Genomic DNA, 25038 nt, shown 5'->3' on the forward strand with positions numbered 1-25038 from the left:
CTAGTGGAGCGGTCCTTAAGGGTCCGTTCCTTACAAATGCTAGGTGGGCTGCTCATTACAGCAGCCCATTGGCGGTAGCTGCTGCTCGGGCGCGCCCGACCAGGGCTTTTTGGCTCGCCAGGTCAGAGCAGCCGAGCAGGGCCGCCTCCCAGTCCTCCCGGGCAGGGTTGGGGATAGGAGGAAGATGCGGAGTTGATTGGCATGCCCATACCATGTGGAAAATGTCCGAAGACCTTTCCCTGCAGTGCGGGCACTCCCCTGTGCACGCAGGGTCGAAATGTTTGATGACTGCCGGGCACAGAAGTGTTTTAGTATAAAGGCGAAGGAGTAAGTGTTCCTCCGCCTTCGTGAGGCCCTTGCAGGGCTTAGGAAAGATTGCGTGGCCGAATTGGTAATACTGAATACTGGATGATTTCCTTGAAGGCAAAAGCCGCATTAAGGTCGGAGTCCGCATCGGTGGGAGGCGAGGGTGATGCCCGGAGAGTGAGCGCGCGGGCAACGGCGTCGGCCGCTTCGTTGCCCTCAAGACCCGTGTGCGCGGGAGTCCATACTATTGTGCGGGATGCAGGAGCCCCGAGATAATTACTTTGTTGAAGAATTCGGTATGCAAAACAGGGAATAAAGCTCCTTTCGATGTTCCTGCAGGGCCCCCGTGAGTCGGTAATGATGACCCGCGAGTCCTGATCGGCGGCGGCGAGCGCGATTGCCTCCTCTTCCGCATGAGTAATGTTTTGAGCTTTGAACGTAAGGCTGTTCACTGCGGTGTTTTGTTGGACAACTGCGGCTGTGTACTAAACCCCATGATGTGGGCCGGTGGCGTCCACGTAAAATACACCGTGTTTGTTTCCATAGTAGCATGCCAAGGCTTCCGCCCGCGCGAGGCGCCGGCCACTATGGTCGTCTCGTGTCATGTTGGCCGGAAGAGGGCGTACATGCAGGGCGTATCTCCAGATTTCGGGGATGCGCACGCGCTCTTCCGTTAGTGTTGGATGGTGGATGTGAAGTCGGGCAAGCAGGCGGCGACCCGATGGCGTCTTTGAGAGTCTTGTGTAGCGGTTTGTCAAGTGCGCTTCTCGGAGCTCCACGAATGTGTTGACCATCCCCAGGCCCAGGAGGCGCTGGTTGAACGTGGTCACAAAGGCACGTTCTATTTATGTCTGTGTAGAAGCGAGCGGCTTCTTTTGTTAATGCGAAAGCATTAGATGGCTCACTTTCAAGGTCATATCCGCAAGAAAGTGTCCGCAAGAAACGGCGCCATGCGACGCCACGAGCTGGTGTGTCACGCGACGAAGATGATTACGTCACATAATCAATTATTGCTAATCAATATAATTAGGTAACGCTAAGACTAATTCGTATTATTAGTGATAACACCATGTGAGTGTGACGTCATACCAGGTCACGTGACAACGATGTAATGTGCCACCAAACCTAGCCACGTGACGACGCTGTAATATGACATCACACCTGCTCACGTAATAACGATGTAATTTCTCGTCATACCAGGCCCCCATCCACCCTCTTCCACCCCCATTGCAAGATCCATATGGATCCCACATTACTACACATGCGTGCATGACGCATTTCAAGGAGTGCCCACAACTCGGTCCACATCAATTACATTCGGATTGTTCAGCAGGTAAACGCGCCAGTTCTGATGTATATCATTACTGCAAAGATAAAAAAACCGCTTAAGTACTCATACGCCTCAACAGAATTCTGGGTACCATTTCGTCAACCAGTCTGAGACAAGCTGATTTAAGTCAATCACTTGTTTTTCTTCAAAACTGAACTAATCAATGGTACAGAAGCATACTCGACGTTTTTTACCCACGAGCACAGCGCGAGCATTCTGCGAAGCCGTTTAAGGTGAACGATGTGTCTCTGCAAAATAGTTAAAATAAAGATATTGTGTAGTGCCTGGCCGTCAGCAAGGCAGGCCGCCAACCTAACTGATCCCATACGAGAAAAGAAAAAAAAAGAGTGATTAGAAGCATACAAATATCGCACACTAAAAACAGAAGCGAACAACAGTGTGCCCCATTACGCGTCATATTAGAAGCTTTCAAGCGACGACTCAGCAGCGCATCGAGAGCATGTAATCAGTTCCATTCACACATCTTCATTAAAAAAAGGAAAATGAGTCAGCTACCACATCAGCATAGATTCATTATAGTTTTGAATTTTTTCGCCGCTGCAACACTGCTATGCTGGTGCGTTCGCCTCGTATTGCGGTGTTCCGGCATAATAAGCGAATTTCCGAGGAGCAAGGAACAGGAGTCCAAAGAAAGGTTATTCCGAAGGATAAAGAGAGCGAAATTATATTTGCATCTGCTTGCATTACGGAACTGGAATATACAGAATTAGTGTGAGATTCGAAAGGGGAATTCCAGTCACCGAAACCATGGTGCACAGGGGAATGTTTCTATCGTTCTATTTAATTTTTTTAGAGCTTTCGATTATACTGTTGCTTAAAGAAAGTTAATTATAAAGCAGCAGACAAAACAACCATGCCTCGGTGGGATCCGAACCGACGACCTCCGAATATCGCGTCCGGTGCTCTACCAACTGTGCTACTGCGACGGCTGTCCAGTCTGCTGCTCTCGTGAGTATTTATGTTTTTTGCATGCAAGCGAACCTTGAGAGGGTTCACCAGCGCCACTCTCGTCCATAGCGGCGAAGGTAGCACGTCCTGTATTACCGCGAATGTGACGTAGAACGTCATCTAACGTCGAGGGCGGAAACTGTGCGAGAGCCCTCTTATGCTACCTATGGCATCAACACTGCCAGAACCGAGACCCTCGTTAAGCTATTAGCAGACAAGGTAAACGAAATGAGGGGCTCGTTTGAGAAACATATGAAGGAAGCCAAAAGTCACCGAAACCATGGTGTACAGGGGAATGTTTCTATTCTTCTCTTTAATTTTTTTAGTGCTTTCGATTATAGTGTTGCTTAAAGAAAGTTAATTATAAAGCAGCAGAAAAAACAACGATGCCGCCGGTAGGGTCCGAACCCACGACCTCCGAATATCGCGGCCGGTGCTCTACCAACTGAGCTACGGTGACGGCTGTCCAGTCTGCTGCTCTCGTGGGTATTTATGTTTATTGCGTGTAAGCGAACCTTGAGAGTCTTCACCAGTGCCACCCTCGTCCATAGCAGCGAACGTAGCACGTCCTGTATTACCGCGAATGTTACGTAGAACGTCATCTAACGGCGAGGGAGGAAACTGTGCGAGAGCCCTCTTATGCTACCTATGGCATCAACACTGCCAGAACCGAGACCCTCGTTAAGCTATTAGCAGACAAGATAAAAGAAATGAGGGGGTCGTTTGGCAAACGTATGACGGAAGCCAACAAGTCATCGATCAAAAGCTTCGACGGTGTTATACAGGTTTTTCTTGCTTCGTTCTTTTTTTAATCAAATCAGCAGGTGTCCTTGTTAGGAACCACCTGAATCACATTCTCTCGCCTGTGCCGACTACTCCAGTCTCTGTTAAGTCAGCTTGTAATGTACAGCAGGATCCCATTTATTCGACTGCAAGGCAAGAGCCATAACGTCAGCGGCGGCAACGAGCATGAAGACGAAGCAGTCTTGCTTTGGGCCATCCGCACTGCGACGAATTTATTGCATGCTTGTTGGACTGAACTTGTTTGCGGCATCAAACAAAGCTACCGCAGGTCAACGTGAGCTACGTGCTTTGCGCGCTCCCGGGAGGTTGAGCCGACCGGCAGGCAGCCAGGTGCTACACCAGCGATGCGAGGAGGAGGGAGAGTGACGTGCTGTGACAGCAACACTCCTTCCGGGAAGACCAGAGGGGTGCGTCTTCCTGTAGGCTTGGACTGAACGGACATTACGGTGCAGCACCGGCAGCTAAAAGGGAACTGTGGCATCCGGTTGTCCAAACAGGGGAACCCTAACACCAAGCGTCATTGCATGAACACTGTAGCGATGCGCTGCAACTCCGCTTCGGAAGCGGCACTCGTCGGCGTAAGACGTGGCAACTGCAAAAAGTCTCGACCTCACTGAATGACGACCTCACTCAACCTCAAACTCACGCGTGAGGTTGGGGTCTGATTTGCTGACCTCACTCACATTTATTCAAGCCGTCTCCCACCTCACCTCACGACGTGAGGTTGAGGTCATTTTGAGGTTGGGGTCGACCTCATGAGGTCGAAACCTCATGAGGTTGCCCGCCGCTGCTCCTCAGCCATGCAGTTAACCAGCCCGGTGGTGCTCTCTCCACATGAGGTGAAAGATGAGTTAGAGCAAATTGCTCAAGGGCTTGCTTCACGTTTTCAGGAGCAGCATAGAGTCCCTCTGTTCGCCCCCTACCCCTGCTCAGACTATGTTGTGGTTGACAAATCAGAATTAACAACTGCAGTTTCTTTAATGCAATCCTCAGCTCCGGGTTGGGATGGTGTTACGGTCGGCATGTTGGAAATATTAGCGAAAGACTTCACTCAGGACCTCCTCGACCTGGTCAATACATCATAGGAAACTGCATGGGTGCCGCCCTCCTGGAAGGTTGCGGAAATAATATTGCTCTTAAAAGATTCAAAGAAAGGCTTCCATATTGATAACATTCGGCCGATAGCTCTAACATCCAATTTGGTAAAGCTGATAGAAGGAATTGTGCACAGCCGCCTATCCGCGCATGTTTCAATAATGAACGCATTGTGCTCTGCCCAGATTGGCTTTCGCCGGGGATGCTCCATTTGGTCTGCCCATGTCGATTTAGAGAGCAGAGTCCGCCTTAATTGCTATGCGCAAGAAATAAGTGTCAGCATTAGTGACGCTTGACATTGCTAAAGCGTACAATGTTGAATATTCGATCCTTCTCTCTAAATGGGCATTATTACACCCGCCGTGCTACATTTATCCATGGATCCGTGAATTTTTAACAGGACGGCAGTTCTTTTGCTCTGACGGTTTCTTCACCTCAGACACATATGCCAAAACCAGAGGCGTGCCACAAGGTTCTGTACTTTCGCCACTTCTATTCAATTTGCTGATGTGCGACATTCCTGTGAACTCTGATGTTACAGTATATGTTTATGCAGACGACATAGCCTTCTTTGCTTCTGCAGCAGACATTCATGCCCTATACTGTTCTCTCCAGGATTACCTCAATGCGCTAGAGGTTTGGCTGGATACAATAAATTTGGTATTAAATGCGCACAAAAGCAGCGTGCTGGTTTTTAAAACCAACATGCCTCTATATATATATCGCTACACTATCGCTCGGACAGCATACATCAGGTAGAATCGTTGAGGTATCTAGGCGTCATTTATGATGCCAATTTTTATTGACGGCCCCACATCAAGACTAATGTTGAGAGAGCGTGCACTAGGTAGGCTACTACGGATAAGTAATAGGAAATTTGGCATGCACCGGAACACGCTTGTAATTCTCTACAAAGCCTATGTCAGACTCATTTTGGAATTTGGCTGCATATTTTTTTCTGGCTCCCCTAAATATAAAATTCATCCGTTGCTGCTGTCAGAAAGGCGCGCACTGCGCCTCTGCCTAGGTCTCCCTCAATAAGTTTCTACCTCAGTTCTGTACCTGGAGGCTCATATTCCCGATCTTAACTCCTGTTTTCAGCTTTTAACTGTCAGGTCTTTTTTGCGGGCATTTGAGTCGGCTCCTGGCGTGGCCCCACCTATTTCCGTCTTGCACCCAGCACTTTTTCTTACTCCTCATTGGCCAAGGTTCCGCCTCCCTCAAGTTGTATTTACTCAGAACCTTTTATCCAACATTGGTGTGGATCTAAATTTTGTATGCAGAGTTGGTTGGGCAGCGTCCCCTGTGGATACTTTTGGTTATATTTTCACACCTAATGCGAAGCATCTGCCTTCAAGGACATTAACTGGAATCCTCTTTGATCACCTTGTCCAGTACCCGCAACATACTGTAATTGCTACAGATGCGTCTGGAGCCGACCGGAAGGCAGGGGTTGGTATTTTTTCAGAGTCTCTCTCGTGGAGCTTTTCTGTTAGAGCCCCGGATTACGCAACAATATTTCTAGCAGAGTTTATGGATCTGGGCTGGCCGCTTTGAAAATTCCCACAACTGTTTCTCAGGTGTTGTTCCTCTCAGATTGTCTCTATGTTTTGCTTGCGCTGGAGTCCACACGAGACGCATTTTTGAGACGCTCACTAAAGTTTTTTTATTCCTGAATGGGTGAAAGAGGTGCGCTTCGTTTGGATACCAGGCCACTGCGGCATTTTACAAAATGAAGCAGCAGACTTATTTTTGCAAAATCAGCTCTAAATGCGCCAGTTGCCTATAGCGTCCCTAATCTTGTTCTTTTCGGTATGACTTGATTTCAGCGTTTTCACTTAACCACCGCGTGCACACTAAACACAAATCAACCCAGATGGGTGTTTTTGGCTTGTCCTCTAGCGTCCTCCCAAATCGAGGTTCGATATACACCGTTAGACATGGGGTAGATTTCAGCACCAATAAATTCGGAGGACTTACGGTTGGTGAAGAGAGCAGATTGGGTGTAAATTTTTATACCAAAAAATACGAAGCACTTGCGGTTGACAATGGGAGTATATTTGGTGTAGATTTTTACACCCAAAAATACGATGCACTTCCGGTTTGCAACGGGAGGTGTCAACCGCGGCGATACGCTGAGCGATGGCTGCGGTGTCGTGTTTATGCAGGCGCCGATTTTGCACCGCCGGCATCTAGGAGGTGATGACAGCGGTCCGTTTTTCAATATTGCATTTTTGCTCTTTCTTACAGGGCTACTAGAACTGCAAACTATATAGACGGAACGGTGCTAGCTAGTTAATCACAATAATCAGGTTCGAATGCGCTTTGTAATCATGAACAAAGCCCAATCGAACTTCAATTTTGAGATATAACAACGAGCCCCGTTCCGTCCATGCCGTTACGAAGTAGTACTGTAAGGAACAGGGCAAGAACGCTGGATACAAAGTGCATCGGACCGCTGTCTTCACCTCCTGGATGCCTGCGTTGCACGATCGTGGCGCCATGCATACACACGACGTCCATCGCGGAAACAAAACGAGACCAGCGGTGGCGGCAAGGAAACGTCTTTAATCTGACTCTGCTGAGTATACGGCACTTCTGTAAAAAATACACAAACCATGGCTCCGGCGCTAGCCGAAAGTATCTTGACGGGGTGGTTCGCAATGGGCAAGAAAGAGTTGGGGAGACGACAGGCAATGAAATTGAAAACAAGACCGTGGTAACGGATCTACGTGCCAAATTCCTGCAACACATTTTTCTTCTCGCAAAAGTATACCATCTCTTCACTGTGGTATAAAAACCGAATCCCTGAAGTTAAAGAACCTGAATGGTGCACAAGCCGCTTGCGGGCAGCTCCACAGTGGACAAATAATGTTTGCCATCTCTCTGCCTTTAGAAGTTTTTAAAAAGAATACATTTGTATATTGTATACTTAAAATCCGTTCATTACTGTTACTTATTTTTGCAACCCATAATGGACCTTTTTAAAGAAAATTTTGAATTCCGTGCTCCACTCGCGCATTGAAAATATTTTTCGAGCACTATTTTCATCCAGTCTATAAATCCTCGAAGTCGATAAAAGCAGGATTCGCAGTAAGGATTACACAAAAACATTGCATATAGCTTGTGCTCCGTGGTTTTATTTTCGAACAAAAATATAGTTCTTGGATTTTACCTTCATAGTGCAAGGTAGGTGTGTAAGTTTAACAAACTTTTTTTTTCGAGACTGGAGTTTTAAGCACTTTACAGAACATTGTTACTAGCACGTCCTCAAAACACTGTTCGCAATTTAACTTGCGCATGCGACTTACATTCATTCCATTGGATGTTCGAAAATACTGAATTACGCAGACCACCGCTACAAATAGCACTGGATTATCACAAATGTCAGTTAGTAACCTACACACATATCTGAAATATTAACACCAGCAGCAATAAAAGGCTGCTTAACATGTCAAGCTTAATCAATTGAAAAGAAATTGAAGAGCCTGCGTAAAGTAAAGGTCACAAAGACCTGTAGATTACAATTATTTTTTTAAATGGAGGACAATAAACAACATTTGAAACCACAATTCTTGGACAGGTATTAGAGATAAGGACTAACTTGAAATCAGCACCTAAAAGTAATCAAAACTATACAATAGCAAATCTTGAAAAACAATGCAGAGTTGACTTGAAAACTTCTTTGCTACACTTCAGGCCAACTGGTGCTGTCAGATAAGATTAGCTAAAAAAATGTTATGCACCAGACAATTCCCAGTGGCTAATTCCAAGTGGCTAACTTCAAGATGCAGATTACAAACTACAGTAAAAGAAATACTAAACAAACATCCTAAAGCAACCCACTAAATCTACAGTAAAATATCACAGGTATCCAACCTCTAATGTTTGTTTGTTCTGGAGAAACACATAGGATGAACATAACCTTAGAAAACGTATACAGTACATTCAGTTTAACACAATCACATAAAAAGAACACAAAACAGAACTTTACACTCAATATATGGGGGCCTATGCTTTAGAGAAAGTTTATGTGCCCCGAAAGATATGTTAGCCACCCATTTGAAGGAGCCTGTTGGAAATAAAATGCAGCACTCATAACTTATATGGAAAAAATCAGAATACAGAAACACATGCACACATGCTTTTCAATCTAGCTAGCAAGTAATGACTAATGCTGAAACACAAGGAATTAGTCAACCTGGTATTACGTGACTGTGCGCACTACAAGCAAAGCAAAAACACATGGGCTGAGGTCAAAGCGCTCAGGACACAGGCATTCTCTTTGATCGTGAGAAAGGTATTCATCACCTTCACTTTAGGATGAAGTGAAGAAAAGTTCCAGAAAAGTTTCCATGGCAACTGATCAGACTAAGGACTAGTAACTTTGTGACTAAATAAGTAATTGAATTTCTGAAGCACATTTCTGTCTAAGCACATATTTGCTTGAAAACTTAATTGTTCACCAAATCTATTATCACCATTATTTTTTTCTAATTAAAGGATATGTATAAATGCTATCAAATGTGTCATGTGGCAGAATGGGAAGTCCCTTAAAAAACAAAAAAATACAAAATGCTGACAGTGCTCCCAGGAAGATGTCAGAGCTAGATGCAAAAAGATAAAAACCATGACTAGCCCATGCAGGGACAAGAAACCAGTTGGGTGATGAATCTTAGGGTCAACGAAATGTTGCTGTTCCTGTTTGTCATGTCTTTCCATGCTGTCACATAATGCGAGTACAGCATTTGTCGAAGTTTAGAGCCCAAGGAATTCGCTTCTGAGCCTTGTTGTGCATCGCTAGCATTCCAGATCTCTTGAAGGTACAGAAAATGTTGCCCTGACCACCGTGAATGTTGGACATCCATGGATGCTCAGAGGCCTTATTACACGGCTTAGAAGCCAAACCCTTTGGCTCTGTACTTTTTGACAAAGGCTATACATCAGTTTTCTCAGATTCATGCTGGTATTGTTTTCCTTTTTCTTCACTCTGGCCAACTGTATCATGTTAACATTGATAAGTTATAGCAGCACAGTTTGTGTTCCACTACCAGTATTCCAAGCAGTACTAAAAAACTAGACATGTAAAACATGTACAGGCAGATAGAAGAGGCCGCTAGAAGAGGCAGATAGAAGAGGAAAGACGAAGTGGTTTTTAAAAACTGATGAGCTCAAAACCATCGAAGCGTGGTTTATTTTAAGCCAAATATCTAAAAGCACTCTCAAGAAAAGTCAGCAGACAGAGTGCCTTCTTTAGATTTTCCAAACGGAACACACAGAAGGCTGCAAACAGCAGAATCCCCACAGAAGCGATGAGGTTTTCACTACAGGGTGATGGCCAATGAACAGGTAAACTGCACCTTGATAGGTGAGGACGCATGCTGTGAGTGCTTGGTCCTGCAAAATTAAAAACGAAATATCACTGACATTTCTAATACTTGTAGAAGTGCAAAATACTACTGTCGCATTTCAGTATAATGCACATTATGACTACACTATCCTAGGGATGAATTCATGAGGGGGTGGTCTCCCCTCGTCAAAGTGAGAAATTTTACATAGAAAAACCGTGCTCGACCAAATTTTTTCAAGAATAAAGTCAAAGAAATGCGAGGTTCAAACATGTCACTGACCGTTTTTTAAAGATAATGGTAACCAGGCTAATGTACTTGGAGCTCTCAACACTGTCTAGCTTCAACTTCATTGCCCACCACTATGTGCAGGAGACCTTGGTGACAAGTTTTGTATCAAAACTTTTTCATTCATGATTCGTTAGTATGGATGAACCACTTTGCGAGAATTTTGCTCAGAAACCAAAGTGTCTATATTACAGAGGTCCATTAGAGCCATGATCACATTTAGTGGGCCACCACAACTATGCAAAAGTTAAATAAAAGGCTGCAATGGCCTCCCTGCCAAAGATTTGAAAACCATATTCTAGCTATAAGACAACTGAGCTGCTTAATCTCATTTGACTGCAACCAGTGCAGCAACAGCCTAACTGTAATCGAACTAGAGGCTAAAGAAACAATGGTGAGCCACTGCTCATAAGGGAGCGTGATACAAAGTGCGTATTCGAAAGGTACAGCTGCATACGAAATCTACCACTCTTGCTTTATCCGTGACATTTGATACATATGGCGACAACAGGAATTTTTGCTGAGCATCGAAGAAGCCAATGTTCTCTAGGGAATCACATTTTGAGCACCTATAACAGCCCGGGATGCAACAATCAGTACTCCCCATGAATCATATTTGCGTGTGTATAATGAAGACCTAAAAATACAAAACTGGTATGGTGTTGTTCAAAGTGTATATCGCCATTATACACAGCTTGTGAAGTAGCACTCCACAATGATTGGATGCCATCGAAAACTACAACACAAAACACTGTTTTCCAACTGAAAATAAAAAATAGCTTCACCGTATCCAGACCTCATTACCATTTGTCAATAAAATAAAAAAAAACCAGTTTCGAAAGCAAATAATGGTGATCGCCTCGCCATAATTTCGTGCAAGTCTAAAGAAACCACAACCGTCTCAACATTGGATTATTGGTCAGTTGAAAAGAGTGGTAGTAAACACGCGTGAAAGTGAGACAGTAGCAATGCAAATCCCAAAATAGCAGCGTGTCAGTACGCTGTATCTGGTTTAGTCATGAAATTACTCTATTTTCAGAACTGAGCATAGTTGAGCTGTTACACTGGCTCCTTATTCCTACTATTGTCTTTTTTTTTAATTGCACAAGTAACTATGCATGAATTTTAACGAAAATCCCTTGGGGGTCAGTAGCTCCTTACTGTCACTGTTTGCATCCCGCCTCTTTGCAAGATAACAAAACACCAGGGCTTTGTGCCAGCCCCATTCTAAAATAAATAATCACAAAACCCATGCTCTGCTAAGGCTCGTGACATCAATGACTAAATTTGAGTAAATTCTGTGCCTAAAAGTTAGTCATCAGATGGTCAGATAAATACTGAGCTGCTATTTTTGTACAAAAATTTCAGTTCCTGCCTCTGTCCACCAACAATTTGCACAAAAATACCTACAAGTGTTGCAGGGGGCATCTTTCTTTGCGACTTAACTCTGAACTGTTTGGTACAGCTTGTAGATTAAACTGATGCAACCTCGGAGTTCTTCATAGATTAGAACCTGTATAGAACAATGTCCAGTCAGGTTTGATACCAAACAAATCATTATGAAGAAAATGTATGTCGTTCGAATTACTGACTCCAATAATGATAAGTGAGCAAGGCAATGAAGTATGTGATGCTTTTAAATTAAAGCAGCTGTTATATTTTCACAAATATTGACAGCACGTTTATACTGCACCCATCGAAGTTATGCCGCAACGAACCGCAGAACGTAAGGCAAGAACTGACAGCCGTTGCTTTCTCGCTTTCACTCGTGCTCCAGTGACAAAGAGATTGCGCCATTGACTGAAAGCCACAAATAATCAGATTGGAATTCTAAATGTGGCGGCCGAATCTATGACGGCAGAATACAAGTATGCGCTTCAGAAGCTTTGAGCCCATTCATAAATTTGCTGCGACGCGCACGATAAGCAAAATTATGTTTTTTGTGGGGAACCATGGCATTTTAGAAAAAGCGACCTGATTTTTTTATGTTAAAGGGACACTGAGGAGAAATTGAAGTTGGCTTGTATCGATAGAATACCAGCTTCTGATCACAAAAACGCCACTCTTACTGAAAACAAACCTCTTGTAAGGTAGAAAATAGTAAGAACCAAAATACAGGTATCGCCGCCACAGGCCAAACTCGCAAGAACAAGCGTGGTGACGTCGTAGGACAAGAGACGCCACCTTGGAGGAATTGTCCTTCCTACATGGGTCGCAGATCTCTGAGGCTGACAAAGGAAGATTACGCGGTTCAATATTGAAATAAGTTTTGTTTTAAAACCGATAGTGCACTTTTATCGCATAAAGAAGGCAGACAAAAGGCAACCTGAATGTTGGAAGCAAAGAAAACCGATGCTTGGCGGCGCCACAGGCGGCCAGGAGAGTTTCGATTTGTTAAGCGCTTCGCGTCTATGAGCTTTGCGTGTCCCGTGGTTTTGTTTTTGACGCGCCTCTATTTACAAGCGCCGAACAGCAGAGCAACTCCAAGTGTTGCTTCAAGTGCTAGTTAACCATTGAAGGAGCCTGTTAAGGCTTGTCAGATGATCGCCACGGTCGATAAAAAGCTATGATGGCACGATGGTCGGTGATCGTACAAGGCAGCACTTGTGTATTCGCACGCTTGCCCGGCGAAACATTCCCGGCTGTGCCAGACAACTTCAAACTACTTAACGGAGATCGTTTATTAGGGACGGGAGACAAGGTACAAGGCAGTTCAGAAAAAATGCTGATGGCCTAGCTCTGTTAGGCCAGGATATACCTAGCGAAAGCGCGGAGATTTCTGCATCAGAAGAGTGCATTCACTAGATGCGCCTTTATTGACGGCTGTAACTTGAGCCGTCGTTGCGGAGCGGTAGTGCTTCCGCCTCAAACGCCGAAGGCCCTGGTTCGATTCCGAACCTCGGCACCGGGCTTCTTTTCTTTTATTCTCTGAGTGGGTGGGAGGTTTCAGTGGCTCCCATGGATGCCGCCGCTGAATACGTTGGTTAGCGGTTAAGCGCGGGCTCTGTTAAGGCGCGTTTATGGTGCGGCGAGGCGCGCGCGCGCGCTGCACGGCGAAGTTACGTCGGTCAAAGCGAGACCCTCTACTGGCTTGACCGCCGACGCGTTCGGCGGCTTCGGCGCACTTTGACTGCACTGGCGGGGAGATAGGAGCATGTATCTATTTCGCGCCGAGTGCGCCAGCCGCAACCGGACCGGTCAGACTGATTTGGCTCCACGGCGAGGTGCGCGTCATATTCAATAGCTGCGGCAGTTGGGCGGAACTGTTCTTTTCGAGCTCGGCTATTTTAATCCATTCACGGTACACATCTGATGGTACACGAGAGCCCGATCCAGTGGACCCGTTGGATCTAGCGGAAGCCGTCGAAGTGTCGTGCGTCGGCTTTAGTTCCAAGGCGCCCACATTAAACGCGACCGCCCTTGAGCACTTATCCGTTTATTGTGGCAATAAAATAAATAACTTGACCCTTGCAACCGTGGGAGACCTCGACGCCGCCTTCTGCCTCGTGCAACCGCGCCGTTCAAGGAATCACAATGCGTTGGCCCCAAAGCCCCGGCCAGCCTCCGATTGGCGCAACGCGCCGACCTTCTCCTGGCGCCTCGCGACTCCCAGCACTGGGGTTATGATATTTAGTTTGCAACGGCTGCTCACTGAGGAAGGGGGAAACGACATGCCGGCGCCTAACCTAACCGTGCTCCCTCAAAAGCATCGCACGCTCTGTGGGGCTGAGATCGCTGAAATGCCGGCCGGAAATTTTGCGAGAACTACGTCGTCGGGTTCGGGAACGGGATCCATCGCAACGCTGGCAAGACGCCGGTGCAAACGTAAACAGAGCGACGGTAGCGACCCTCGATAGATGCCTTCAACGTGCGGCGGCGGTAGCTTTCGTTTCGGCAGCTGCTAGACCGCACCGCTAGCCGCTAGAAATCACGGAGTCTCCGTTTACGTCACGTTTCACGTCACTCCGTCCTGTGACGTCATAAGAGTTCTCCGTGTCGTCATAAGAGTTCTCGAGTTTGAATCGGAGCGGCGGGAAAAACTTTTTCAACTTCGAATCCAAATTTCTTTGAAATAAATGCATCTTTCGCTCCCGGACAAGCGGCAACAAAGCCATGAAATGCTGAACTATCAGATGTTGCTAACAAAAAAAATTTGACAGGGTTCTCCTCAGTGTCCCTTTAATAGCGATGCCGCATACCTCGTTCTGCGAACATGCATGGAATTAAGAGTGGCAAAAAATGCTGCACATATCCAAACTAAAATGACACAAATGCTTCGGAGGGCACTAAAATAACAATGCCGAAAACATACAGCCGCTTGCAAGGTGTACTTCAGTGCAGACGCAAGCAGACTTGTACTACAGAGCGCTCGTGCGGTGCTTTGCGGAATGAAGGCGAACTTATAAAGCAGGCAGTGGGATTGACTGACAATGCAGGTGCTCAAGCGCTGGCGCATAGTCATATAAAACAACCCATATACACTGGCAGCGCGTCGTTAAGAAAACTGCGCTAATGTTTAGCTCCATTCCGCAGCACAGTGCTTCAGCGCTCCACACAAGCCTGCTCACGTCTTTATCGTACAACGATATTTAAGACGCAAAATCACTTACCATGACAGCGAGACGGATGTGAGACGGCAGGGATTCAAAAATATCCTTCCGGGCAGCAGTGTCGAGGTAGAAATTTCTCTCCCGCTGGCCAAGGACGCGGCAAAGCCAGCGCTTGTCTCAATTCGCTCACAACGGCGCCATACCGCCATTCGCAAACCAGAGCGAGGGGCAAGCTCAGCCGTCGTTTACGATATCCATTTCGGTGAACTCGGTTAAGCATCCATCTTCCCTTTCTCCGTCACGCATCGAAAAGCAGCAGCGGCAAACGCACAGTCGCCGCTCACGATATCCGTTCCAAGAGAGGCTCCAGACAACCCGCCGCGCTCACTTCTGCGACGCAATCCGAGACGGCCACGCTGGCGCTGCTAGGCCTAGCGCCTACGCCGCTTCGGTCACAGCGTCCTCACTCACGAGTCACGACTCTCTCGCCGTCTTCTGATCCTTTGCGCAGCCTGCTGTCGATTGCATCTCGACCGAAACCAAAACTTGCTGCTTCGTTCCGGAACTAAGCGAAACAGATAAAAGTACACAGTTCCACTGGCGCGTTCTTTTGAACAGCAGCAGGAATTCGACCTCGCTCCGTTTCAGTTGCCGTACGGTGTTTTTTTCTACACCGTTCGCAAGGTTCCGAATGGCGACAACCACTCCGTTAGAGACGGCTGATGAACGATTGCGGACCTCGTTAGCACACCGTCAGTTCTAGCTGGTGTTGCTTCGGTGTTTATGATATCATGTGCACTGTTTGACCGGTGTTCTCGTCTGGCGATGCGGTGTTTTAAAGCGGACGAACACGGATAAACCTCCCATCTCGTGTCATTCGTGTTTAGTGTGTGCAACGGTCCCTTACTCTCTATTGTTGACTACCAACATCTCATGTACACATGGAAGACTCGTGCGTGTAAAACCTGGCAGTGTGAGGTAGCGATGACACTTATGCTGTGCAGGATTCCCCGTTTAAATCTTTACTTATGTAGATGCAGGTTGAGTCCCGCAAACCTTTGTGCGGCTTGTGGTGAAGTAGAGACATTGGAACATTTCCTACTCTCTTGCCGGAGGTTTGCGCATCAGAGGAGAGCACCACCTAGAAATTCCCATTATGAAGTTGGGTCTCACTTTGCCGGTTCCCCTCCTCCTCTTTTTCGGCGCGAGCGCCACGGGTTTTGCATTGCATCAAGTTTGCGAATACCTCCACAATTATACAACAGCTACGGGCAGATTCCCTTGCTAATTGTTTCCAAAATTTCCGCATTCAAAAGAGCGTTTGGGTATTTTCATATATTTAATTTTTTAATTCTCAGGTAGCCTCTCCCGATATTTTGTTTCTTCCTTTTCTTTTAAATTACTCTGAAATTTCACCCAAGGCACAATAATTAACTTGACACCAGTTTACCCTATTCTATGGGGTCTCCCCTCTGAACCCTAGCCAATCCCTCGTCGTGGGTATGTGCCGTGTGACCAAGGCAACAACAAGTTACATACGCTTGTTATGGTTTAAATCGTTCTGCTTTAAGGGCCGATCGCGAACGGTTGCCATTCATACATCATATGCTATCCTACCAGTGATCGAAGAGGTCGCTATCAAAGGCGGCGCTTACCAGTAGCGGTACATCACGCTGCCATGGACGCTGATCGAACTGTCGAGGACGCTGCGCAAAATGGCCAGCAGAGATTTCTGCTTTGTCCGCATTGTTTCTTAACATTCGCGATCACCTGTTCCCTGCTCAAGCTGCGGTGGTTGTTATCGACGGGCACACAACCCGACAAGGCTCAGAAGCGTGTCCCTCAAGCTTCATAAGCGATCCTAGCCAGCAGGAAGCAGAGAGCGTGGATCCCGTGGAATACTCGCACACTGCCTCCGCTGTTCCGGAGCCTGACTACGTGTCACGTCCTCCCGCGTCCGAAGCAACTGGTCGATCGGCGCGGACCAAGCCGGTGTCCTACACTGGAGTCGGTACTTAAGAGGGGGGGGGGGGACGATACGGTCGATACCAGTGAGTCCCAGAAGGAAGGGTAGTAAAGCGCGGAGAGGACGCTGTGTAATTAACCCCTACGATACTTGCTCAAAACGACGTTCAACAAGCGTTTAATTTCAGTGACGGCGCCAAGGGGACGCACCTGCTGTGGTGGCTCAGTGGTTTAGGCACTCGGCTACTGATCCGGAGTTCCCGGATTCGATCCCGACCGCGGCGGCTGCGTTTCGGTGGAGGCGAAAAGCTAAGGCGCCCATGTGCTGTGCGATGTCAGTGCACGTTAAAGATCTCCAAGTGGTCGAAATTATTCCGGAGCCCTCCACTACGACACCTCTTTCTCTCTTTCTTCTTTCACTCCCTCCTTTAGCTCTTCCCTTACGGCGCGGTTCAGATGTCCGCCAATATGTGAGACAGATACTTCGCCATTTCCTTTCCCCCAATAGCAATTTTCAACTCTTCAAGGGGACGCGACAGGCAATGGCAAAAACAGTCCCCCAGGCATAATGCCTGTACAAAAAATTAATTCTCCGTGCAATCTTACCAAACCCGAGTGCGGAGCAATGGGAAGGAATGCTTTCCAGCGACCGTCAGGACGTCCAACTTGGGCTAATCCGGCGAGCACAGCTGGCAGCGGCATCCAGCGGAGCCCTGGACTAGGGGCAGATGACCATTGCTAAGAAGACGGACGACACACCTGACTCCGCCAAATTGCTCACCTACTCTCTAGAGCTCAATAAACGTTTTCCTTCCTTCCTTCTCCGAACAACGTGTAGATTGGCCACACCAGCCGAATCACTAATTAATGTCCGCTTACGAGAGCACCGAGCGTTCCTGTCACGTCTGACGGCGCAGTTGCACTGCAGGCAGCGCGGGTGCACTCCACTGTTTTAGTTAATAATAATACTAACAATTAATTGGTCTTCGAGGAAAGGAAATGGCGCAGTGTCTGTCTCATATATTGGCGGACACCTGAACCGCGCCGTAAGGGAAGGGATAAAGGCGGGAGTGAAAGAAGAAAGGAAGAAGAAGGTGCCCTAGTGGAGGGCTCCGGAATAATTTCGACCACCTGGGGATCTTTAACATGCACTGACATCGCACAGCACACGGGCGCCTTGGCGTTTTGCCTCCATTAGGGCGCGGCCGCCGAGGTCGGGTTTGAACCCGGGTGCTCCGGATCAGTAGCCGAGCGCTCTAACCACTGAGCCACCGCGGCGGGCAAGTTAAAATTGAAAATTGATTTTTGAGGAAAAGAAATGGCGCAGTGATTGTCTCGCATCTCGGTGGACACCCGAACCGCGCCGTAAGGAAAGGGAGGAAGGTGGGAGTGAAAGAGAGAAAGGGCTCTATTTTCCTTTCCTCAAAAATCAATTTTCAAGTCGAAAATTGAAAATTGATTTTAAGGCATTACATTAGCCCCGTCGCGGTGGCTCAGTGGTTAGGGCGCTCGACTACTGATCCGGAGTTCCCGGGTTCGAACGCGACCGCGGCTGCTGCGTTTTTAAGGAGGAAAAACGCTAAGGCGCCCGTGTGCTGTGCGATGTCAGTGCACGTTATAGATCCCCAGGTGGTCGAAATTATTCCGGAGCCCTCCACTACGGCACCTCCCTCTTTCTTCTTTCACTCCCTCCTTTATCCCTTCCCTTACGGCGCGGTTCAGGTGTCCAACGGTATATGAGACAGATACTGCGCCATTTCCTTTCCCCCAAAAACCAATTATTATTATTATTATTACATGACATTACATGAGATATTACGTCTCCCCCTATCCTCTCTTCTTTCCCCTCACCTCTTTCATTTCATTTCTCCATTCTGCCTGCTATCCTTTATTTCCACTGCCCCAGCTCAGGTGCTTCAGTATCGATGGCAGATGCCGGGGTAGCAAAAGTCTTTTCCTTCCTTTTTACTATTATTTTAATAAAAAAGACCACTACCACCACCACCACCACCGCGCCTTCCCAGTAAAAATTTTCTGGCGCCGTTCCCGTTTAAGGATTATTAAGGAAAATATTTTTTTTTGCCCATTTGAGCACCATGGGATCTTAAAGGGGTTTCAATGCTGCTATCAAGGTACTAGTTATAATCACGTGATCGTGTGATCGGAGACGTAGGACGCGGGTGAGCACGCGCTGTATTTTGTCTGCAGAAAATATTCGGTCATAGTGCTTAGATTATATATACTGGCGCTATTATTTGCTGAATTAACGCTATTAAGTACGCCCTGTATTTAGCCTGCATTTTATTATTTGGCCATATTGCCTCGAATATACTGGCACTATAATTTGGCTACTACGATGCGTTGCCATAATGGCTGCCACTGCTGTTGCAAGAATGTGGAGTTCTTGCTTTACAGTCAGCATATTTACTCTATGCAGGAGGACTCTGGCGTGAGGAACCTTACGCCGGCAGCTGCCAGGATCGACACTGCTGAGCCTAATCCAGAGGCGGACATGGTTAACCAAGAGGAACTGAATCAGGAGCAAGTGCAAAACCTGCTGGAGCATCTAACGTTGCTGGCTGCCGAGAACCCGCGTGGCTGGATGGTTGCGAGGGCTATTGCCTACATCGCGACAATTCCAAGCTGCACAGAATGTATCGAAGAATTCAGTGCCCAGGAAACCGACAGCAAAGCTTTGCGTCTGCTTACTGAAAACTACCTGATAAATACCATGGGCATGACGTTTGAGATGGCTCTCAAGGTATGCGACGTGATCAGGTCCCTGATACCCGTCATGGGTCACGCGACAACATGAGCTGTATCAGGACTTGGCCGTCATCCAAATGGAGAAGGGCACCAGCATGCCTTCATGTCTGACCAACGGAGAATGGAGGGCTACAAAATCCGGGCGAATTGCACTAGCTATGTCAATGTTGCGTCTAGAGTGACTGTTCCCCTGGCAGTATGTCAACACTTGCTCGAGCGTTTTTTTTTTCAAAATAAAGATCATGTTTTGCATTGTCAGCCTTGGTGTCTTTCTGGCACTGCTCGTTGATATTGGCCAGTATACCGCTATTCACTAAACCAGAGCAAATGGGACTAAGACACCATGTGCCATATCTGATAAACGAAGCAGCGTTGGCATGAACGCAGGCTTACTGACAATGGACGCTTGGTGCTAGGACGCTGGATGCGGGGAGATAAGTGCAGCATTGATGGAACATCGATGTCTGTACCCATTAAAGGGACTGGCGTATTAACGCGACAGCGTTAAGGAGCTCGTGTCGCAGAAAAGCCGGTGTCGTCGGCGTCTTTGGCCGTGAGCTAAAAATGGCACATCTCGGTGGACACCTGAACGCTCCGTAAAGGAAGGGATTTTCATTCCCTTACGGCCCGGTTCGGGTGTCCACCGAGATATGTGAGACAGGTGTCTTTTCCTTAAATTGTCCAACGGGCCAGGCATCGCGCCGAACGGGCGTTTGCCTTCCGTGGGCTCCTTGGCAGCGCTGCAACACGCTGTCGCGTCTCTCTTAAAGACTAAGCTTAAACGTCCTCCAATACGGCCCCTCTTTATTTCTTCTTGAACTCCCTCCTTTATCCCTTCCCCTACGGCGCGGTTCAGGTGCCCAACGATATATGAGGCAGATACTGCGCCATTTCCTTTCCTCCAAAACCAATTCTTATTAGTATTAAGCGGCCTCCAATTTTTTAGTGTTGATTGAGGTTTCCGTCATTAGAGGGCAGCACGTCGAGGACGCTGATTGGCCGAGGTGCTTACTGGCGCCACTGGCGTTTTATTGCTTCCCGCCGGCCGACAGTCGTTGCGTTGTCAGTGACGAAGACTGGTGCTGTGAGGCCGCATCTGCTGTGAGCCGCTGCAACGCGAACGCCTAGTCTTGTACAGGTATGTCAGGCTTAAATGTTCGATTCCTCTTGGGACGCGTTCATAGCTAATTTTAACGAATTTTGCCTTAGTGCAATTATCATTCTTGCTTTAGTAAACTATTTGTCCATTTCAGATGGGTTTTTGTGGCATTTTTGCGGGATTTTTTTTCACTCGAGCGCTTTGTTTCTCGTGAAGACCGTTGTATGTGTATATTAGGCTTAAATGTTCGATTCCTATTGGGACGCGTTCATAGCTAATTTTCACAAATGCTGCCTTAGTATAATTATCATTCTTGCTTTAGTCAACTATTGTCGATTTGGATGTTTTTTGGCATTTTTGCGGGATTTTTTTTCAGTCGGGCGCTTTGTTCCTCGGGAAGACCGTTGATAGTTTTACGCCTTTGTTTATTGAAGCTAGAGTGCCGTTCCGAAATATCTTCAGCAAATTCCGCGTAGTGGAATACCATTCTCGTATCAGTGAGGTATTTTTTTTAGTTCTACGACACTTTCCTGTTAACTGCGTTCGTGCTGGCCGTTGACTGACGCCCCTCGCCGTAACTGTACCGTGGGGTAAATGCCGAGTTTATCCGCGTTCCTGGCGACCTTTGTGGGTAAATGCCGAGTTTATCCGCGTTCCTGGCGACCTTCGGGGGTAAGTGCTACGTTTTCAGCTTTCATTACAACTTTGAGGGCCGTTCTAAGATATTTGAGGTGTAGTTAGTGAGGCCCTGTCTAATGGCGGCGAGACGCCGTGCCTCGCCCGCAGCTCGGCCTCGCTGTAGAGCTTTAGTTCGGGGGAGAAGCGTCCGCCATATTCGATTGTATTTGCGTGGCCGGTAGCTTTGCGGCTCCGTTTTAGGGAGTGCCAGGCTAGTAAAATTGCATTACTGATTTACTTCAGCTTTCTGCCATTAATAGCATGTATACGCGTTTTCTGCACATAGTTGCCAGCGCTCTTCTGACAGTCCAAAAATTGTGCTTACGAATATTCGGGTTTTTTTTTGGAGGCTCGAGCGACCGTTTTGGAATATTCAAAGAAATTTGGCCTAGTCGCGTTCGACTCGTTAATTTGCAACCTTCCATCTTTTTAATCACTTTCGTGCCCTTCGCCGCGTCTGGCTTGTGGAGTTCGCGTTTGATAGGTCAGTTGCAAGATTTTTGGCAATACCCGGAGTGATGGGGTTCATTGTTTCAGGTCTTTAGGCGCGAGTTTTGCGACTATGTAAAATTTTGTACGTTAACTTGCCCGGTGGAAATATTTTTTTGTGGAAGCCCATATGGCCGTTCGAGTGCACATTTGCATGAGGGAGGCGGGGAGGCCAGCTTAATGGTGGAAGACAGGCGTGGCGTCTTCTCAACCTGGCGTTCGCTACTTTGAATTATCCCCAGGCCGCACGGACTTGCGACAAAAATAATAGGCCCACTTGTTTTTACTATTGGGTTTATAATTTTTGACGCCGACACTGGCGTTTGGGTCGGCTTCCTCTGAAATTTTTACGTGAATTTGAGGATTTTGTGCTTCCAGCCAGTTTTACAGCTTACTCCGCGTCGCAGATTTGAGTGCAGCATGGATTTTCTACTGGTGTGTGTAGCAATTTTTTTTTCCTTTGCAGCCACGAAAACTATTTGGGACAAAATGGAGCGTCCACAGTTCTGCGTGAAGTGGAAGCACCACCATTCAAACATGCTGGCTGAGTTTTGGCAACTGCTGTCTAACGAAGCGTTGGTGGACGTTACGCTGGCGTGCGAAGGTCTATCACTGAAGGCACACAAGGTGGTCCTCTCCGCCTGCAGCCCCTTTTTTCAAGCGCTTTTTGTCGAGAATCCCTGCAAGCACCCTATTGTGATACTGCCCGCCATGCGCTACATTGACTTGAAGGCGATAGTCGAGTTCATGTACCGCGGTGAGGTAAACTTGCCGCTGGACCAAATAGCGGCGCTCCTCAAGACTGCCGAGACTCTGAAGGTCAAGGGTCTCGCGGAGTGCACAAACGAGAACAAGAATGGTGGGCTCGTGACCAGTGTGGACGGTGCTGCGGACGCTGGACCCGTAGGTACGCCGCGTGCCGAATCTGCGCCGCTCAGTAAACGGAAGGGAAGCCACGGGCCTTCGAGTCGGGCTTCTAATGTGGCGGCGTCGTCGTCTACTGCCGTGCCTTCAGGCGCTCGTCACGGTTCAAGTGTTCAGGCCAGCATCTCTCAGCATACTCAGGACTCGATTGGTGACGACGTGGAGGAGGGCGACGATGCGGACTTCGATCTGGAGATTTTGGACGTTATGGAAGAATTTACGACGACCGAAAACGTAGGTGGCCTCTTGCTGCTGTGCTCCCCGTTTAAGAGTCTGTGCGGTGGACTCGGTCTTTCCCGTAACGATTACGAAACATGTTCTTAGTTCTTACGATGCGCCTTTTTTTGTTCTCAGGTTCCAGAGTTCCCGGACGTCGCCTCATCATCACAAGTGCTAGGGTACGAGTCACAGCAGTCTCATCACACAGGGTTCACATCCGACAACTCTGCACTTGTTCCTGCTCAACGTTCATTGCCTTCAGACTTCTCTATCACGAGTCAAGGTAAACAAAGTTTTACTCAAGTTTCTCGGCCCTGTTGCTGACACCGCCTCGTAACATTTAATTTGCAGTAGACATCGAGCCGTCGCCATATAGTTTAATACCATATGATGACCAGGCGATACCACCTGTGGTCGCCGCCTTTCCTGCCGCCGCGTTATCCGGGGACGGCGCGTCCATCGCCATGGCGGTCACGGACGCGTCTGGCGTTCCTGCTGTTGCCGGCCCGTCCGGTTATCAGCAGTCGACGCCGTCTCATGGTACGTATCCCGTCCCTGACCACCCAACCCACCTCCACCTTTTTTTTTCTGCGTCACGTTTTCCCCACGGTGATCCTAGCCTCTGTGGTGCTTCGGGGTTCAGCTTTACCTGCAACGCCGGGCGCTGTGCACATGCTACGATTGCATCGGGCCCCACTGAACGCCGGTCTCTGGTTAAGCTGCCCTGTCTTTGGGCTGTAATTTCACTCTGAGACGCTTTGTTCTCATCTGGTTCCGAGACCGCCGTTTATTTTGTAACTCTGCTAGGGAGCTGTTAGACGCAATGTTTTGCATTTTTCTGTATCGCCATACTCTGTACAAATTAGACAGCAGTAAAGTTATTTTCGCCTGCTGCTTCCGGCACGGAGGCTTCCCAGAAGACGTCCAGTCATTTGTCGAATGTCATGTGTCGTTCAATCATCGGCGCTTAGTCGCGATGCGCTTTCGCTTTTCTGGATCCTGGAGTCGCCCTGAACAAGGTGCGTTCGCGTCCTGGTTTTCTGAAGGTGCCTGGCCACGTCACTTCTAGCCTGCGGTCTTCACTCGTTCGGTTTTCGCGTCGCGCGCAATTTTTGCATCGTGCGATTGTTTCAAGCATCAGTGAAGACTCCTCTTCGATGGCAAGTTTCGCTCAGTGCCCTTTGAATTTCAAAGCTTTCCTTTTAATATGTGTAGGTTAACTGCTAGGGTCTTAGGGTTTTGATCTTAACTGTGTGTGCTAAATGTACTTGTATTGATCTGTATTTGCCCTGTACAACATGAAATAAATGGGGAACTGGTGGGGTTTCTAGTGTTCTTACACGATTTTGACACGGGGTGAGCAAATGTGAATGGATGTGTGTGTGTGACCAGACGATACCACCTGTGGTCGCCGCCGCGTTATCCGGGGACCGCGCGTCCACCGCCATGGCGGTCATGGACGCGTCTGGCGTTCCTGCTATCGCCGGCCCGTCCGGTTATCAGCAGTCGACGCCGTCTCATGGTACGTATCCCGTCCCTGACCACCCAACCCACCTCCACCTTTTTTTCTGCGTCACGTTTTCCCCACGGTGATCCTAGCCTCTGTGGTGCTTCGGTGTTCCGCTTTGCCTGCAACGCCGGGCGCTGTGCACATGCTACGATTGCATCGGGCCCCACTGAAGGCCGGTCTCTGGTTAAGCTGCCCTGTCGTTGGGCTGTAATTTCACTCTGAGACGCTTTGTTCTCATTTTATTCTGACCGCCGTTTATTTTGTAACTCTGCAAGGGAGCTGTTAGACGCAATGTTTTGCATTTTTTCTGTATCGCCATACTCTGTGTGTGACCAGACGATACCACCTGTGGTCGCCGCCTCTCCTGCCGCCGCATTATCCGGGGACGGCACGTCCATCGCCATGGCGGTCATGGACGTCTGACGTTCCTGCTATCGCCGGCCCGTCGTGTGTGTGTGTGTGTGTGGTGTGTGTGTGTGTGTGTGTGTGTGTGTGTGTGTGTGTGTGTGTGTGTGTGTGTGTGTGTGTGTGTGTGTGTGTGTGTGTGTGTGTGTGTGTGTGTGTGTGTGTGTGTGTGTGTGTGTGTGTGTGTGTGTGTGTGTGTGTGTGTGTGTGTGTGCGTGCGTGCGTGCGTGCGTGCTGCTCGCCTCTATACACTTCACTACACGGGGAATAGCTGTTGAGCCAGCTTCACTAGT

At 47.9% G+C, this 25038-nt stretch overlaps 1 protein-coding gene across 1 annotated transcript; it reads left to right on the forward strand.

Annotated features, from left to right (window-relative positions):
- The first annotated feature begins 22205 nt into the window (after positions 1-22205).
- On the forward strand, positions 22206-24763 carry LOC144117099 (uncharacterized). The gene is made up of 4 exons (XM_077651225.1): positions 22206-22845; positions 22966-23113; positions 23182-23567; positions 24677-24763. The coding sequence occupies exons 1-4, from the start codon at positions 22225-22227 to the stop codon at positions 24761-24763; spliced, it is 1242 nt and encodes a 413-aa protein (XP_077507351.1). The 5' UTR covers positions 22206-22224.
- Positions 24764-25038: the final 275 nt, after the last annotated feature.

Source organism: Amblyomma americanum, chromosome 1 (genome assembly GCF_052857255.1).
Source record: "Amblyomma americanum isolate KBUSLIRL-KWMA chromosome 1, ASM5285725v1, whole genome shotgun sequence".
NCBI classification, from domain to species: domain Eukaryota; kingdom Metazoa; phylum Arthropoda; class Arachnida; order Ixodida; family Ixodidae; genus Amblyomma; species Amblyomma americanum.

What these genes read in the sequence shown, in the direction of transcription:
- LOC144117099 (XM_077651225.1), top strand. Translation starts at nt 22,225, where the DNA reads ATGCTGGCTGAGTTTTGGCAACTGCTGTCTAACGAAGCGTTGGTGGAC. An exon ending in CTTCTCTATCACGAGTCAAG is followed by an intron (nt 23,114 to 23,181) that starts GTAAACAAAGTT and finishes TTTAATTTGCAG; the next exon opens with TAGACATCGAGCCGTCGCCA. An exon ending in AGCTGCCCTGTCTTTGGGCT is followed by an intron (nt 23,568 to 24,676) that starts GTAATTTCACTC and finishes GTGTGTGACCAG; the next exon opens with ACGATACCACCTGTGGTCGC.